Source organism: Pteronotus mesoamericanus, unplaced genomic scaffold (assembly GCF_021234165.1).
Source record: "Pteronotus mesoamericanus isolate MK-2021 breed Mesoamerican mustached bat unplaced genomic scaffold, CSHL_Meso_final contig_22, whole genome shotgun sequence".
In the NCBI taxonomy this organism is placed as follows: Eukaryota; Metazoa; Chordata; class Mammalia; order Chiroptera; family Mormoopidae; genus Pteronotus; species Pteronotus mesoamericanus.
Genome location: NW_026555090.1, coordinates 7,006,745 through 7,021,980, shown reverse-complemented (window position 1 = coordinate 7,021,980; position 15,236 = coordinate 7,006,745). Strand labels below are relative to the sequence as shown.

At 39.9% G+C, this 15,236-nt stretch overlaps 1 protein-coding gene across 2 annotated transcripts in view; it reads left to right on the top strand.

Moving 5' to 3' along the window:
• Positions 1–15,236, top strand: part of MAP2K4 (mitogen-activated protein kinase kinase 4) — a 109,796-nt gene that overhangs the window by 53,499 nt on the left and 41,061 nt on the right. For both annotated transcript variants that reach the window (XM_054571227.1, XM_054571226.1), the window contains one exon: positions 4,239–4,413. In XM_054571227.1, coding sequence (XP_054427202.1) covers positions 4,239–4,413 — 175 coding nt within the window. The remainder of the gene's footprint in view (positions 1–4,238; positions 4,414–15,236) is intronic.

Genomic DNA, 15,236 nt, shown 5'->3' with positions numbered 1-15,236 from the left:
AGTCTAGTAAATAATGAAGAAGTTTCCTTTCATTTTGTGTTTGGAACCAACTGAGAGAGATGCAGGAGCCAAACAGCAATATAGCCCTACACCGGCAGCCAGAATAGCCAGCTAACTGCCCCTGCCCTTGAGTAAGTGGACCTACCCACCCCATGACTGGCAGTGTCTTAGGGAGACGGCTATAGACATACCCTCTCTGCAGGCTGGCTAGCTTTGGAAGAGAAGAATTGGACTGTGTTCACCTTCTTTCATATTCACTGATCATTCGGTAAAGGGCTCAGATGAGAGACCAGATTCCTCTGCGTGGGAAGATGAGGTATGGAGGAATAAATGTTCCTGAAACAATTGGGAGAGGTAACCCCTAAAACCTTTGATATTTTCTCTATGGCATTCCCTTGTAAAGCTAGGGCATGCAGTCTTTGAAAAGGAACATGAAGCTATTAACCCATGGGACGTACACTGAGTCTAGTCATCAGTGAGTCTGGTGGTAAGAGACTGTATGTATATAAATTGTTTTTTCAAATTTGATTCCAATTAATCAATAGGGTTGATTTTTTTTTTTCAGATTTTAATCCTTGTTGGTATATGTAGATTTCCCAAAATTCATTATTGCCACTAAAATTCTACCTTCCTTTACGTAGGAGAAAATATTTTAATGGCAACATCAGTCTATATCTAAATAGTATCCCTGATGTTAATATTGATGCAAAAGTGCATGCTGTTTGAAATACTGTATTCAAGAGATATACTTATTTAATTCAGTTTTGTGATCTTAGGCATTAAAAATGTTAGTGTGTAGCTGGTTTTTTAAATTGGAATGTGTATCATTTATAGTCTAATTACAAGTCCTGTTATAACAAAAACTGCTAACATTTGTCTTCATATAAAAGACCTTTAAATCCAAAGGAGAACATTACTAATTTTCCTATGAACTTTTTTTCTACTGGACTTTTTCATGGAGAGGGTTCAATATAGGGCCGGGATTGTATTTATGTCTCAGACTTGGGTAAGTTTGAATCTTGGAACCTCAGTCCCTTGTTTTCTTCCTGAGTGGACAACAAAAAGAAAAGGAAAGAAAGAGACTGGTGGGATGTTTTGGTTAAGAATCGCCCATGTAGAGTACTTAACACATGTTTTAGATGGACTTCGCTAAATACAAGCACATAGGCAGAACTTACTTACTGACAGAGCAATGGCATTGAGGAAAAACCTTTCAGTTTTATGGAGCTGAGTTAATTTTCAGGTTAAGAAATTAATAATAAAATGATTAGGCATTTCCGATCCTGTCTAGTATATAGAAGTAACGCTTAAATCTTGTTTGACAAATTCTGTGTTAAGGTGAAAAACCGCAACTAAGGTTGTGGCTGCTTGGTACAGTTGCCACAGTGATTGCTGCGAGTCTGACAGTGAAGGTCCGGGCCAGCGGCCCGGGGCTGGTTGCCAGGGCCCTGCGTCGGTCTGCGCACAGCCCTTCTCGGCAGCCCTCGTGGTCGGACTGACGCTCAGACCAACGAACGGCTGCGAAATTGATTCCGTGTCACTGAAAAGATTGCCCGCCCAGTATGAGTGAAGGCTCTGTGAACGTGCCCTGGTGACGTCCTACAGCATATTTTTCTGTGGTTCTCCTACCTCTTTCCCTATCTAAATGAGAAAATGGAACTGTGGGTAGGAGTCATATTCTCCTCTTTGTCTTTTACCATTGGCAGCTTTATTGAGATGTCATTCATATACCATATCATTCACCCATTAAACTGTAAAGTTCAGTAGCTTTTAGTAGTCATAGTGGTGCATCTGTCAAACTTACTCAATTTTTGAACATTTTCATTAGCCCGAGCAGGTAAGCTGTATTCCTTAGCTGCCAATCTGTTTGTTCACTTTCAAAGAGAAAAAAAAGGACCTTATCTAGAAACTACGCAGCAGGTTATAGTGAGCTAACCTATTAGCTGAGATAGTCTGTAATCTAAAACTTGATCTTAAACTAATAGATATGTTATTGCTGTTGTTATCCTGTGATTTTTATGTAGTAATAAAATGCCATTTATTTTGTTTCTAGGAATGCTAGCAATGAATGTTATATGACACAAGGGGAGCATGAGAGTGATAGCCTTCAGCATATTTTATTGGTTAGAAGCAAGTTACAGGTCCCGTCTGTACTCGTAGAGGACCTAATGCAAAGATGTGCACACCAGGGAAGAGGGGATCACAGGGAGCCCCTTCGGGCCTCTGCCACAGCCCTTGAATTAGCGGAGACCTAAAAAAATGTTGCTTCATTTTATACCTAATTTTAGTACCTTCGTTCTGCTCCCTCAGTGGTAGGCTGTTACTGTTAACTTCGTGCAGACGGTGTTTACTTGCCACTATTCATAGAAAAACAGTCATTACACATGGAACTTCTTTATGTCAGAATACCTCCTGACTTCATTGTCTCCTTCATGAAAAAGATTACTGAGAAAATTAGTCACTGAGCTTGATATATTTGCCCTAGATTTGATTTCTGTCTTAAAAAGTTCATTCAGGCTTCACCTCCATACCTGACTGGTCATGTATGCCACTGATTTCTGGCTTTGGTGACTCTAGGATCCAGCGTATAAATAACATTGGCGAAAGTATTTTTTAAAGTGAAAAGAACCTGTATGAATGAAAGCTGGGATTATGACATTAATATTATGATTTGAAAATCTGGCATTTGGAATGCTAGTTCACTAAGTTGTTATTTAGACAAAGTATATTAATCTTTGAACTATAATCTTGAATCTTGGCTATTAATACTATTATTTTTTCACCTAGAAGAGGTATTTTTATTGTGGTATAATTGACATCAATAATTTCAGGTGTATGACTTAATGATTAAACATTTCCGTATATTGTGAAATGAGTGCCACCGTAAGTCTAGTTAACATCCATCAGCACATACAGCTACAAATTTGTGTGTGGTGGGAACTTTAAAGATCTCTGTTCTTAGTCACTTTCAGATATACTGCTCTACGTTACACCCCCAGGACTTATTTATTGTATTACTGGAAATTTGTATCTTTTGACCAAATCTTGGTTATATTAATACTAGTTTACATGGCTGTTCTGGGGGAGCACTTTTAAAACTCTAAATATGTTGGGAACTTTAAATGTAGCTACAAAAACCAAAATATCTGAGAAACATTCATAAATTTTGGAAGAAAAAGAATAAAGAACCAAGCACATAAACATTTGCTTGTATCTCCAGATCAGGTTTTGAAAGAGATCCTGATCGTTTAATATGAAATTGAAAAAATGGATGATATTCAGTCGAATGTTTTTCTTTATCTGTCACCGAGTTTGATACAGTTCAATACTACACTCCGTGTGTGTGTGTGTGTGAGAGAGAGATGAGATGGATTTTACATTTTTCTTTGGATTTGCTTTTTGTACAAAGTATGGGTAGAAGTTAATATGTTGATCTTGATTGGGATTTGAGAGGTGATATTTTTATTTAATGAAAATCTGTAATGAGAGAGCACTTTTGTCCACAAATCATTTGTTTTCACCCCATTGCTTTATCTATTGAGCAAGGCTAAAAGTTTCAAATTTGAAAAGCACGGGACAGCCTTCCTTTTAGAGCCAGCTCACTATTAGTTTTCCTATTTCCCCCACCTCAGCGTGGCGTTCATATGAACAGGGCAGTGCACTGAGGTGCTGGTCCCACAGATTTTGCCAGCATCACCCGGGGGGTCTTTAAAAAGTACTGTTTTCTGCCTCTTGTCCCTAGATATTCCGATTTAATTGCTCTGGGATTTACACAGTCTCTGCAGATGGTTCTAGTGTGCAGCAGTGTGTGTGAACGGCTGTACCGGGGAGTGAGGGCCTGGGGTAAATGGCGTTGGGTGAGGCAGGATAAGAGCTTTTGGAAATGGGGTTCATAGCTCCTAGGGTTCCGCATTTGATAATGCAACTTGTAAAGTTTGAAAAAGTTCTTATATTTGAAAATCAACACTGGTTTGCAGAATTAGTTTCTTCAATAAATGGAAATTGGTTTTTTGAATCCCATTAAAGCTATGTTTGTTGATTACCAAAATTTAAGCCTCTCTTAAGTCAGTGTGTAAAAAATCTAGTTGATACAAACAAAAAAACTCCCCAAATCTGGAGGTCAGACTGGTTCAGCAAATTATGAGAAAACAAATTTCCCACAATTAATCACTGCTAGCTAAAATGAAAAATTCAAAACCTATTTAAAATGTGGAAATTGCTTGCTAATGTTTTAACAGAGAGAGACTGAGGACACACAGCATTGAGTCGTCAGGAAAACTGAAGATCTCCCCTGAGCAACACTGGGATTTCACTGCAGAGGACTTGAAAGACCTTGGAGAAATTGGGCGAGGAGCTTACGGTTCTGTCAACAAAATGGTCCACAAACCCAGTGGACAGATAATGGCAGTTAAAGTAGGTGAAGCCCATAATTATTTTTGGTACTTTAATCCATTGGGTGTGATTTCTTGGTGTGGTAATACTACTATTGTTCTGTTCTTTCTTTTGTGGTAAATATGGGTGTTTATAAAACTGTTTCTGTGAGTTCTTTGCGGATGTTTTGTGTGGAGGTTGTCTTATTGGCGGCGTGTGTTCTGTCTCTCTGGAACCCTACGTGTATGAAGGATGCGTGTTGACTGCGCTTTTGGCGCGATGCATTAACATGTTTTATACCTTAGGCCCTTCCACTGCGCAGGTGAGTGCAGGCCCGGCGGCCGCGGCCCTGGGAGCAGGGCAGGGCCGCGCTGAGCCAGGCGGGAGTGGAAGAAGAGGCAGCGCACTGGGTTGGGCAGGGTGCGGGGCTAGGGCTAACAGCAGTCTTACTGAAGGTTTCCTGGAAACCACGCACATGCTGTTGCCACTAACCTCAACCTTACTCGGTCCTGACCGGCTCGGCTTCTGTTTGCTTATTTCATCTCCACCCAGTACTGCCCTGTTCCCTGGTTTGAAAGTTGTATTGAAGTGCAAACCTTGGATACTGCTGTCACATTCTGTCCTTATTGTAAGTGTCATGCCACTTGATGTGTTCCTTTAAAAATAAAAATCAAGAATGGCCAGAAATGGGGATTGGCCCATAGACTGTACCTGGCAGGCTTATGTTGGCGCCTGGAATGAAGGTTTCCATCCAGCTCTTCGCAGGCCCATGTAATTGTAATTTGTTCAGATGTTTAGTGAGTATTTGCTCTGTGTAAGATATTTTAAGAAAATTAACATTTGGGGTGGAGGGCGATTTAAAGAGAAAAAAAGGGGGCTATGGATATATTGTCACTTAAAATTCTTAGAGCAATAATGTCCTAGTTTGCAAGAACTGAGAATGGATTTGCAGACAGACTATAGCCATCTTCCTGTTAGTCCCTCCCTTATTTTGAGAGTTTTATCGGAGGAGCCTCAGTTTCTTACTTGATTTGGGGGAGTGGATTTATATTACATTAATATAAAAAACTACCTGTGTTGAAGTTTACTGTGAACAAAATGTTCCTGTTTATCCTCCTTCATTGTTGACCATTTGTCTTTCTTGGGTCATAAAAAACTAATGAGAAATTAATAGTGGGAAAAATGTATGATTCTCTCTCTGGGTTTTTAATCCTGTTTTTCATTATACTCTTTTACAATGTGATGAGAACTACAGACATTTTTCTTAGGAAGATGAATACATGTATGAAATTTTGCAAATGACCTGTAGACCTCTAAAGATGGAGATGCTAAGACCTTTGCTCTGGAATACATGTTGAAATAAAATGTTTTTCTTAGAATGTGAATTACTCCTCTTTTTATTTGTGCCACTGCTGTGTCAGCAGAGAGTCATTTTATTTAGACTCTTCTGGACGAGTGTTGCATTGCCCTGCATTATCTGCTCGTGCCGCTCTTCCTTAGCTGGATCTGAAGGGTAACCTGTCCTACGGAACTGAAGTTCTCACTTGTCTCCTTAATACTAGGGAGAGTACTTTTAAATAATTATGTTCTGCTTTCTTTTTGTTTGTGCTTATGCGTGCTTTACTGTGTTAATCAACATCATAATCTGTTTTAATAATAACCTGAATTGGTTTAGCCACGATTAATAGATTTTAAAGGTAAATAAAGAAGGTACTTCATTTTGACGTTGAAAACGTTTTTCTTAATTTGATAACATTTGGAACTGTATAATGCTCATTCAAGATTTTAAGGAATGTAAAAGTGAAAATAGGAAGTTTTTGTCCATCGTTTGTAATTTGACTTTATTTTGAGAGCCTCTGTTGGGATGGTGTTAAAAAATCCCAACTCTTCAGAAATACTTTAAGGCAGTCTTGGGACCTACAGATTGGTAATAGTCTCATTTATACCCACTATCTGATACTGTCTACCTTTATCACCTTGAATTCTTGAGCAAGCATGATAGTTTAGCATGAAGAGAGCGGTAGTATGACATATTAATCAAAGTATCGATGGGGTGTGCTTGACACCAAGTTGATGACTGATATATGCGATATACTATACATTTTAAAATGTTTTTTATTGGTCTTTTTAAAAAAGCTTAGCCCTTCATCACACCTCTGATAGTTTGTTCCCTCGTTATGTAGGCACACAAGCCAGATTGACAAGGACAAATATGTTGAGGCAATGTATTATCAAGGAGTTTGACTTGACATGGTGCATGTAGAAAGTGACTTACCGAGCACCCACGGTGTTTAGCTCTGAAACTAGGACCGTAGAGATTTAAATGAACTAAGAGACAATGGTTCACGGTCCTGTGAGTTTTCTGTTGCTGTTGGTGAAATGACAAATACACTTGAAGTAGAGCTAGAGTAGTATTTGATATGAACTTTGGGACTACAGAAGGATTCCTTTATTAGATATTAAGCCTGTCCTGGATTATCCTTAATGTTTACTTGCAGTATTTGTACAAAAATGAACTGTGTATCAGCCTGATATTTAAATAAAAATTATTTCCCATTTTTTAGTTTTGAGGGAGCCCTTACCCAAGTTTATTTTGCCAAATAAAAGAAATGTTTGAAAAGATGCACTAGTTACCAGAAATAATTATCTCCAAGACTTAAAAATCAGTTAAGATATAGAAAATCAGATTCAGTAAGATAATGTAAGAATTACACTTAAAATAATTTTTTGATCTTCGGCCTGAGGATAGTCCCCAAGTTGCCCGCGAGGTTCTGTGTTAGGACCAAAGATCTGGAAAATGTTTTAACCCTTTAGTTTTAACCACACCCCCTGAGGAGATGGACGTTACCCATCTGTAAGCGGTAGTAGGACTCCAGGTCTGTCTAACTCTGCCTGAACGACAGAGTCATGGGGCTGCCGAGGGCAAGGGCGTTGCTACCGCAGGGTCTTCCAAAGCTGGGGAAGGAGAGCTTTCGACTCCAGCTGGGCGCCTCAGACTTTGGTCAGCATCCTTTGTAAATAGCATGTAGTGCCTATTTTGCATGAGAGCGGGATAATCACTGAATGAAAAAAATTAGACACATACAATGACTGTCCTCTAAGTAAAGTAGGTGTTTGGTTAGCCCACTGGCAGGGCTAATCATAAAAAAAGCCCTGGATTCAGAAGAAACGTTTGAAGAAGCACTCAAGATTAGGTTTTTGAGCCAGGATTAGAAACACCCAGGAGAGTTAGGTCCACAGATGATCAGAATCAGGATTGTCACAGTAAATCCAGGGACACAGGAGTTAAGAGAGTAGCTGAGGTGCCATGGTGCAGGCCCATGGCCGGAGTTGAGTGGCGTGGCAAAGACATCGCTAACAGGGAGGAGCCATCTAAGCCTTTAAGTCCCTGTGTGTGTCCTCCGCCTGACCCTGCCTGGAAAGCCAGCCCGCTTGCTTAGGCTGCTGCGTCCCCGTTTTCTAACAGACTCACGTCCAGGCCGACTTCTTAAAGATATGCATGCCCTGTTTCACGTGTAGGCTATGAGAGAAAAAAACAGGGGAGAGTAGAAAGGAATGAAAATGAGAGGCAATATAAGGGAATGAAATTGCTGTTGCCGAAGACGGAAGGCAACGGAGTTGTAATTGGGAGGGTTAATGCTGGAATAAAACTGTCATCTCGTTGGAGAATGAAACTAATATTGGGCTGGTAGGTGGGGATAGCAAGATGTTCTGTTAAGGTTGCCACCCTTGATCATTGTGATGAGCTTTTAGTCTTCTACTTGCAAAGTAATCTGGGTTAACCAGAAAAAGCAGATTGGCTGCTTGAAGTTAGGTGCTTAGGCCAGACTGAATTAGCTATGTGACCTTGTATTGAAGGGTTTCAGGTATTTTCCCTTTCTTGGTGATCTGACTTGTCTTGTTTCTTCAACACTCAGTGTTTTTTCTCTTCTAACTCTCCTGTTGCGTTGATTTGAGCATTCCAGATCGCGGGCTGGTAACCTGACCTTGATTCCTGCATTCCTGCTTTTCTTTGGTATTTGGATCTTGACTTCAGTGCCCTTGACTTAGAATTGTGATCTCAGTTAACCCCTAGGCCTGCTGGGAGGGATCAGAGCCATACATCTTACGGGATCAGCCTCCCCCAGTCCAGCGCTTCCCTGAAGAGCTGGGGCTCATCAGCTCCCTGGGAGTCCGCCCTGGGGCAGCGGGCCCTGCAGGCCGGGGAGGGCAGGGCTGCCTGCAGGGTGGCCGGGCTTGGCGTCCCTGCCTCTGCGGGGGGCCGTGCCGGGGTGGGGGCTGGGGGGGTTGTCACAAGTTCTGCTACTGAGTCATTTTGGTAGGGACTGTGAGCCTTGTTGGAGAGGGTTCATGTTAGCATTTAAACATTGATCTTACACATTGTTCTGAAAACACTAGAGTGATAGTTGATAGAGTAGCCCTTAAATTGGAAAAGCTTTTTTCTGATAGTAAAGAGTGCTTTGTTAGGCAATTTTGTTGCATTTCAAAAGGCCACAGTGCTAGTGTTTGACTAGTCAGATCACTTGTGGGATGCAGAAGCCATGACTATCTTGTTTTGAATTCAGATTGATTTCAGTGTCTTAGGCTCTCATTTGATTGGCTAGATTATGTGGCTTCATTAAGAAATAACACGATTAATTGTGCCATATTATTTTATGCTTCCTAAATATTGCTTACATTTTGTGGTGTTACAAATGAGAAGTGTAAGTGGATCCCCTCCAGGAGTGGACAGATTGCAAGGATGTGGCAGGGCCGCCCTTTAATCAACCTTGGTTTTGAACTCAGGCCGTTGTGGAACTGGGATTGGAATTCCTACTATTCATGTGTGTCTTTTGCTGTTGCTCTTAGTGGTTTTCAGAGTGTGGGTTCATTTAGTTAACAGAAATATATGTATATTTTCACACATCCTAATAAATAAAATAAACAAAATTAGTACAGTTCTGGTTGATGTGAGGGATAGTAGGTAGGAATCCTTCCTACCCCTATTGGAAGTCCGTGGGGCATGACCTCTGAGGAAACCTTCGGGTCCATGTGGGACAGTTTGGAAATGGTTGCTCTGGGTGAACCGTAATCAACTACGGTGTGTTTCTGAGCATTCTGATACCTAGTTTCTGAAACTCTCTACTTGCACTCAGTTGATTTGACAGAACTGTGCCGTAGTACCATATCCCAGCTTACATCATCACTGGGAGGAAAACATGTCTTATCACACCTCACTCTAAATGAGGGTCATGTGAGCCAGTACTTAATATACCTCTTGTACATTTTTGTATTATTCTTTGTGATCTTGTGGCCGTGACTCTCTGAAATCGGTTAGACATTAGACTTTTACTGCATTTTATTGTTGTAAGTACTATAGTAATGATCTGTCATTTATGATCTGTATGTAGGCCCTCAAAAATTTCCATGCTAAGATTAACATTGTGTCCTTTACATGTGGACGATGTAATAAGAAGGGAGGGAGAAAATGATATCACCTTCGTCGTGGTACACAAGCTCGTCCCATTAACTTTGTCCTCAGGGCAGCCCTTCCCGTGATATGATACTGCATATGTTTTTGGAATTAACCTCCTAAGCTCTCTGATGATGCATAGGAGAAGATGTGGAATTAATTGGGCCTTGGTATTCTCAGAAGAATGGGAGGCACTACTATTAATTAATTAATTTGACTAAGATACAATTGAGAGTTTACTCAAACTGATTCTAAAGACTTGGCTGGTTTTGCAATTACGATTTAGTATCCTTTCTTCCTGCCTTAGTAAAAGCATGTGTTGTCATAATTTCAGACAATGCATTTAACAGACGTTATTTATTACTCTTTGACATGAAAACCATTTTTGCACCTGTGATCAGAGTTCCAAATACTTTGCTTTTCTTATTGTTTGTTTTGGTTAATATCACCGTTTGATTGGAGCTTAATTAGCAATGGCATTGTGAGATGTCATGGGCTTTTGTTTGTGATCAACGTAGAGAACTCCTCAGCAGGTAAGGATGAGCCTGTGAATCTTTATTTTGAAATAAAGAGAGTAAGAATGCCTACGGTTTCCCGCAGCCCAGAGAAGGTTCTGTGGTGGTTTCTGGGGCTTCCCAACTTTGCGTTTGAACTAAATCCTGGGCTTTTCTGCTGGGGCAGCAGTCTGTCTGTACGGATCAGAATGTTTGTTAGGATGCAAGGGGCCTCTTAGGGATCTGAGTGTAATCCTTGCTCTTTATCCCATCATTATTGCATCATTAAGTTGATCCGAAGTCAACTGCCGACTGGCGATGGACTCCCCTTCAGATTTTATTTAAAGACAGTAACCTTAGAAGGGGCCTTTGGCAAGGAAGGCCTAATGAACAAGGGTGCATTTAGGGTAGAAAAGTATTGGTATTTGTATATCCCGGAAGATACACATTTTCAAAATGTCATTTTTATAACTATATCAATTCAAGTAATTCTTGTTCTTTTTCATCTTTTGATTTTAAAGCAGACTTTTGGACGTTCACTGTATCACTTCTTTTTCCCCCGTGGAGAGGAGTTCCACCTGAGATCCCATGTAATATGTTCACTCATGTACCACTTCTAGGATTTCTATATGGATGATACTTATCAATGTCCTTTTGGTACAAAAGGTCAACACAGGGAGTTTTGCTTTCATCTTGCCCTGTTGGTGCTTGTTCTGGTGTCATACCGTATGACAAGACATTTGGCAGTTACTTGCAATATGGATACAAATACTTGTGGAACCTCTGATGATGATAGGTGCTTATGTAAAGTAAAGAGCCACAGTCACTGAGATGCAAGTTTGATCTGCCTGCAAATGAGAGCAGATCCTGCACAACTTTGCTGAAAAGTAAATACCGTCTGTATTCTGACTTGGGTTGGTGGTAAATTGAAGATAACACTTTGAATTGCTAATGGCCAAAATATAATAGCTTGCATTATTTTATCCCATGTCAAATTGTTTTAACCAATGCCTACAATAATTTTTAAAGCCATATATTGAGTTTCTGCGTAATTACTGAATCCATCAGCTTGCTGGGTTTCAGTGTGTCTGTGCCCTAATTTCTGACTGGGGAACTCGCCCTTCTTGCAGGGTTGCAGCTAAAGATGAACATGTGCAGCAGGGATGTGAGTCACTTACCTCACTCGAGCCCTGCAAAGAACTGACAAGCACTTGTCCGGTGAGAATTTGGAGACCTTATCTGGCAGGCTAGTGAGCATGACCTTCCACATTAGTTTTCCCATTTCCTCTGTTCCCCCATGTATTTTCTCCATTTCCAAACAAACAAAAAGAGTATCAGTTAGAAATGGTAGACGTTTTGTAAGTATATTTTACTTTGTTTCTATTTCTAAGAAGCCTGTCTTTCTAAAGTCAGTTCCTAGACTCCCCAGGTCTTGATCCTTGATATGTTTGCAGATAACTTCCGTCTTTTTTGTCTGGAATGCTCAGATCCTAGAAACTAATGTCTGTCATACACACTGTGGAACTACTGTTTTCAATCAAGGACATTCATGACTCATCATCAGTCCTTCTTTACTCTGAGTCTTTCAAGTGTATGATGACCTAATTCTCCCCTTCTCTAAGCAGGTGCGAGAGCAGGTGACTCAGGGGGTCTTCTCCATGCACACATTGTTCATGAGATAGAGCTTGCCATTTGCCTAACCATTCAGCTTGCATTGGTAGGAAGAAAAGCTCTAGGTTGGCAAGAGTCAGGAGTTCCCACCTCAGGGCACAGGCGGACTCAGGCGGGGTCGTTTCCCGGCAAGCCCAGTGCTTTGGTGCAGGCCTGGCCTCTCTGGCAACTGAGTATCTCTGAGAACTTTGTCATGGAGATGGAAGCGTTTGTTCAGTATCAGAGTGGGTGGCAGGGACTGCTTCCAGAATCCACCAGGACTTTATGTAGCCCCTCGGCACAGTGTCCTTGGCGACCTGCTTCTGAGGACCTACTCTATGGGCCTTTCTGACTTTGCTTCCTCAATAGCTGGTCCCTTAGCCATTGCGTTGTCAGCCTTTCTCCCTTTTCTTTGCCACAGTGGAGCCATCATAACGTTGCGCTGTAATAGCGGTTGGGTCATCAATATGTTCTTTCCCTGTGTCCCTTCTTCCTGTCTCTCCTGACCCCGGAAAATAAATTCAGGAAAGGAAGACAAACAAAACAATGGCCTAGTGCTATCACACGTTTCAGTGAGAGAGGTCAAGCCCGTGTCTTCGAGAGCGTATGCATGCACTGCCTATTTCCGCCTGCCCTCTTTGCTTCCCTTCCTCTGCCTGTGCCACCTCCAGGCCCACTTCTCCACTGAACGTGTTTTTATAGTTCTCCTAATCCCTCTCCATTATAACAGTGTGTCTTAATCTTTGAGGCCAAGTACAAGCTGTCAACATTTCAATTTACTGGTGACTTTTAGCTGCCATGTTGCATAGAAAGGAAGACAAACTTTCAACAACTACTTAGCATTTCTGATATGATTGGCGCCTTTTCCAAAGCAGACATTGCTACGCTTTGTACACGAGGTAGGAGAACACCAGAGGACAATTTCTAACTTAAATTTTCTAAGTTATACCTATGGTACTTGTTAACTTTCTTTCGTTGCAGCTTAATACATGCAATTACTGGTAACTGGATTTGTAGCTGTTCCAGCCAAAGGCATAAGTTGGAGTGGCTGCTTTAGAAAAGGGGAGCTAATTGGGACCAAGTGCAAACCTAATAGTCATAAAACTGAGGACCAGGAATTTAATTGGTCCTTGTTTCTGTATCTCTCAGTGACTTTTAATTGGAGTCATTTGGGCATTTTTGACCTGTAGCTACATGCTGTTTTTATTGGCATTAACTTGCTTTTAAATTTTCATTAAGAGTATAAGGCAACCTTGAATACAGATTTGGACAATAATTTAAAAAAAAATTTTTTTTTAACTTCAAGTATATAAATTTCTTCACTGTGGAAAACTGCTTATATATCTAGACTAGTAATTCTTGCTTTGATTTTAAGTGTTTTCTCTACATATGTTCCAAATAAAGTAAAACTTATAATAATTTGAAAGCAGTTTATTATTGGCTAAGCAGTGTGGGTTGATTTTCAAAAAATATAGTTGAATTTGTCCCAAGAGCATGTATGTAATTACTTAAGCTAGGCTCATAAAATAGTGACAAGTAAAAGAGCTCAATATCCCCATAATGCAGAAATAAGTGATTCTAATGAGTTCTAATGAATCTAATGAATGGAGTGAAAATGAAACTTTTTAAAAAGGAAAGCCATTCTGATGATTTTCTTAACTATTTCATGCTGTGGGGTGAGGCTTTCATCCCCACTTTTTATGAGGAAAAGAAGTTTATTGAGCCCAAATAAGCATCAGCCTTATCTAACTTTTAAATTTATGTGATAAATAAATAAGATTTCCTGTAATTTAAGGCATTTATCAATACATTTGACTTCTGAACATTCCAGTTACAGGAGAATTTCAGGTAGTGCGATTGGTTCCACCTCTGCGCTCTTCTTTTCCAGTGCCCGCAACCAAGGACAGCTTCAAGTTCGTTCTTATTGACGGGTTCCGTTTAGGTGGTTATGCTTCCTTAATAAGAGAGTTCTGGCCTTTTTTATTTCAAATATTAGAAGTCTTTTTCACATACATTGTTTTGATGTTCTATTAGAAGAACTTTTGTGACTTTTGTTACTCAATATCCTCTCATTCGAATCGCTGATTATCATTAAGTATCCTCCAACTTTAATCATTTATCGAATTATTGAATTAATATCAATTTGAAGATATTGTAGGTGTGTGTTTGTAGTTAATCCCCTTTTTGAATCCTTTGTCTTTTAATTAATTAAGTGCTCACATATAGTAAATGCTGCAATACAACCCTAAAATTTTAGTGTAATTAAGAGTCAGCTATACTTGCTTAATCCCAAACCATTCAGATGCAATGCCAGCAGCTACTCTTCTACGCACTTCCGCCACTTGGACACTGCGTTGGACAGAGAGCATGGGGAGGTGTCAACCTGTTGGCACGCAGCTGGGAGCAACATCAGTTTCATATGCGGCCCTCCCGCAGCCCCATGGTCTATTTTGTACTAGTACTGGCATTAAAGAATATTTTTAAGATGAATAGATTTTCCTGCTATGCTGATGATCCCAAAGGTTAGAGCTATGCCAGGAATTGTCTCTACGTTCTGGTTAATGATAATCCTCTCAGGGACTGAGTAATAGACATTCATCAGATGCCGGGACTTCCGTTAGGCCTCCAGTTCTCATAGTAGCCTGTGTCCTCTCTGTAGCAGAGTTTTTAGGAATAGTCCCCCAAAATCAGCTATTGATGATAACTATTGAGCTTTTGATTGTAATATGCTAATAGTTGAAATATAAGCATTTATACAAATGTTAAGTTTAGAAAACCATATAACCAGTTTTGGGGAAAAAAGAAACTAGTGGGTATCTTTTAAAATAGTATTTTATAAGTGTAATGCTAGTATATTTAAACTTGCCAATATATACATACCATATATACAATATATACAATTAAAAATGTGAAAAAATGTGTTAAGACTTTTAATAATGAGAATTCATTAGTAGGTGGAAATCTTCCCCAACCAGAGGATCACTGGATTTTTCTTCCGTTTGTTTCTAATTACCAGGTGTTTATCTTTTAACTTTAGCTGTAGATAGAATAATTGTCTTTTTTAAAAAAGTAATCGCCTTCCCAAATTAGTGTTTTCACAGCTGTACTTTAAAGTTATACTTTTAAAACAGGAATAAATGTACTTAAAATGTTTACAAAAATTATCAGTGTCATCTTTTGAATACTTTTGGGCTGTTTTGACTTTTTAACAATGTCATTTTTGAGCATACATGCTAATGTTGATTTAAAAGTGAGATTATTAGTCCCCA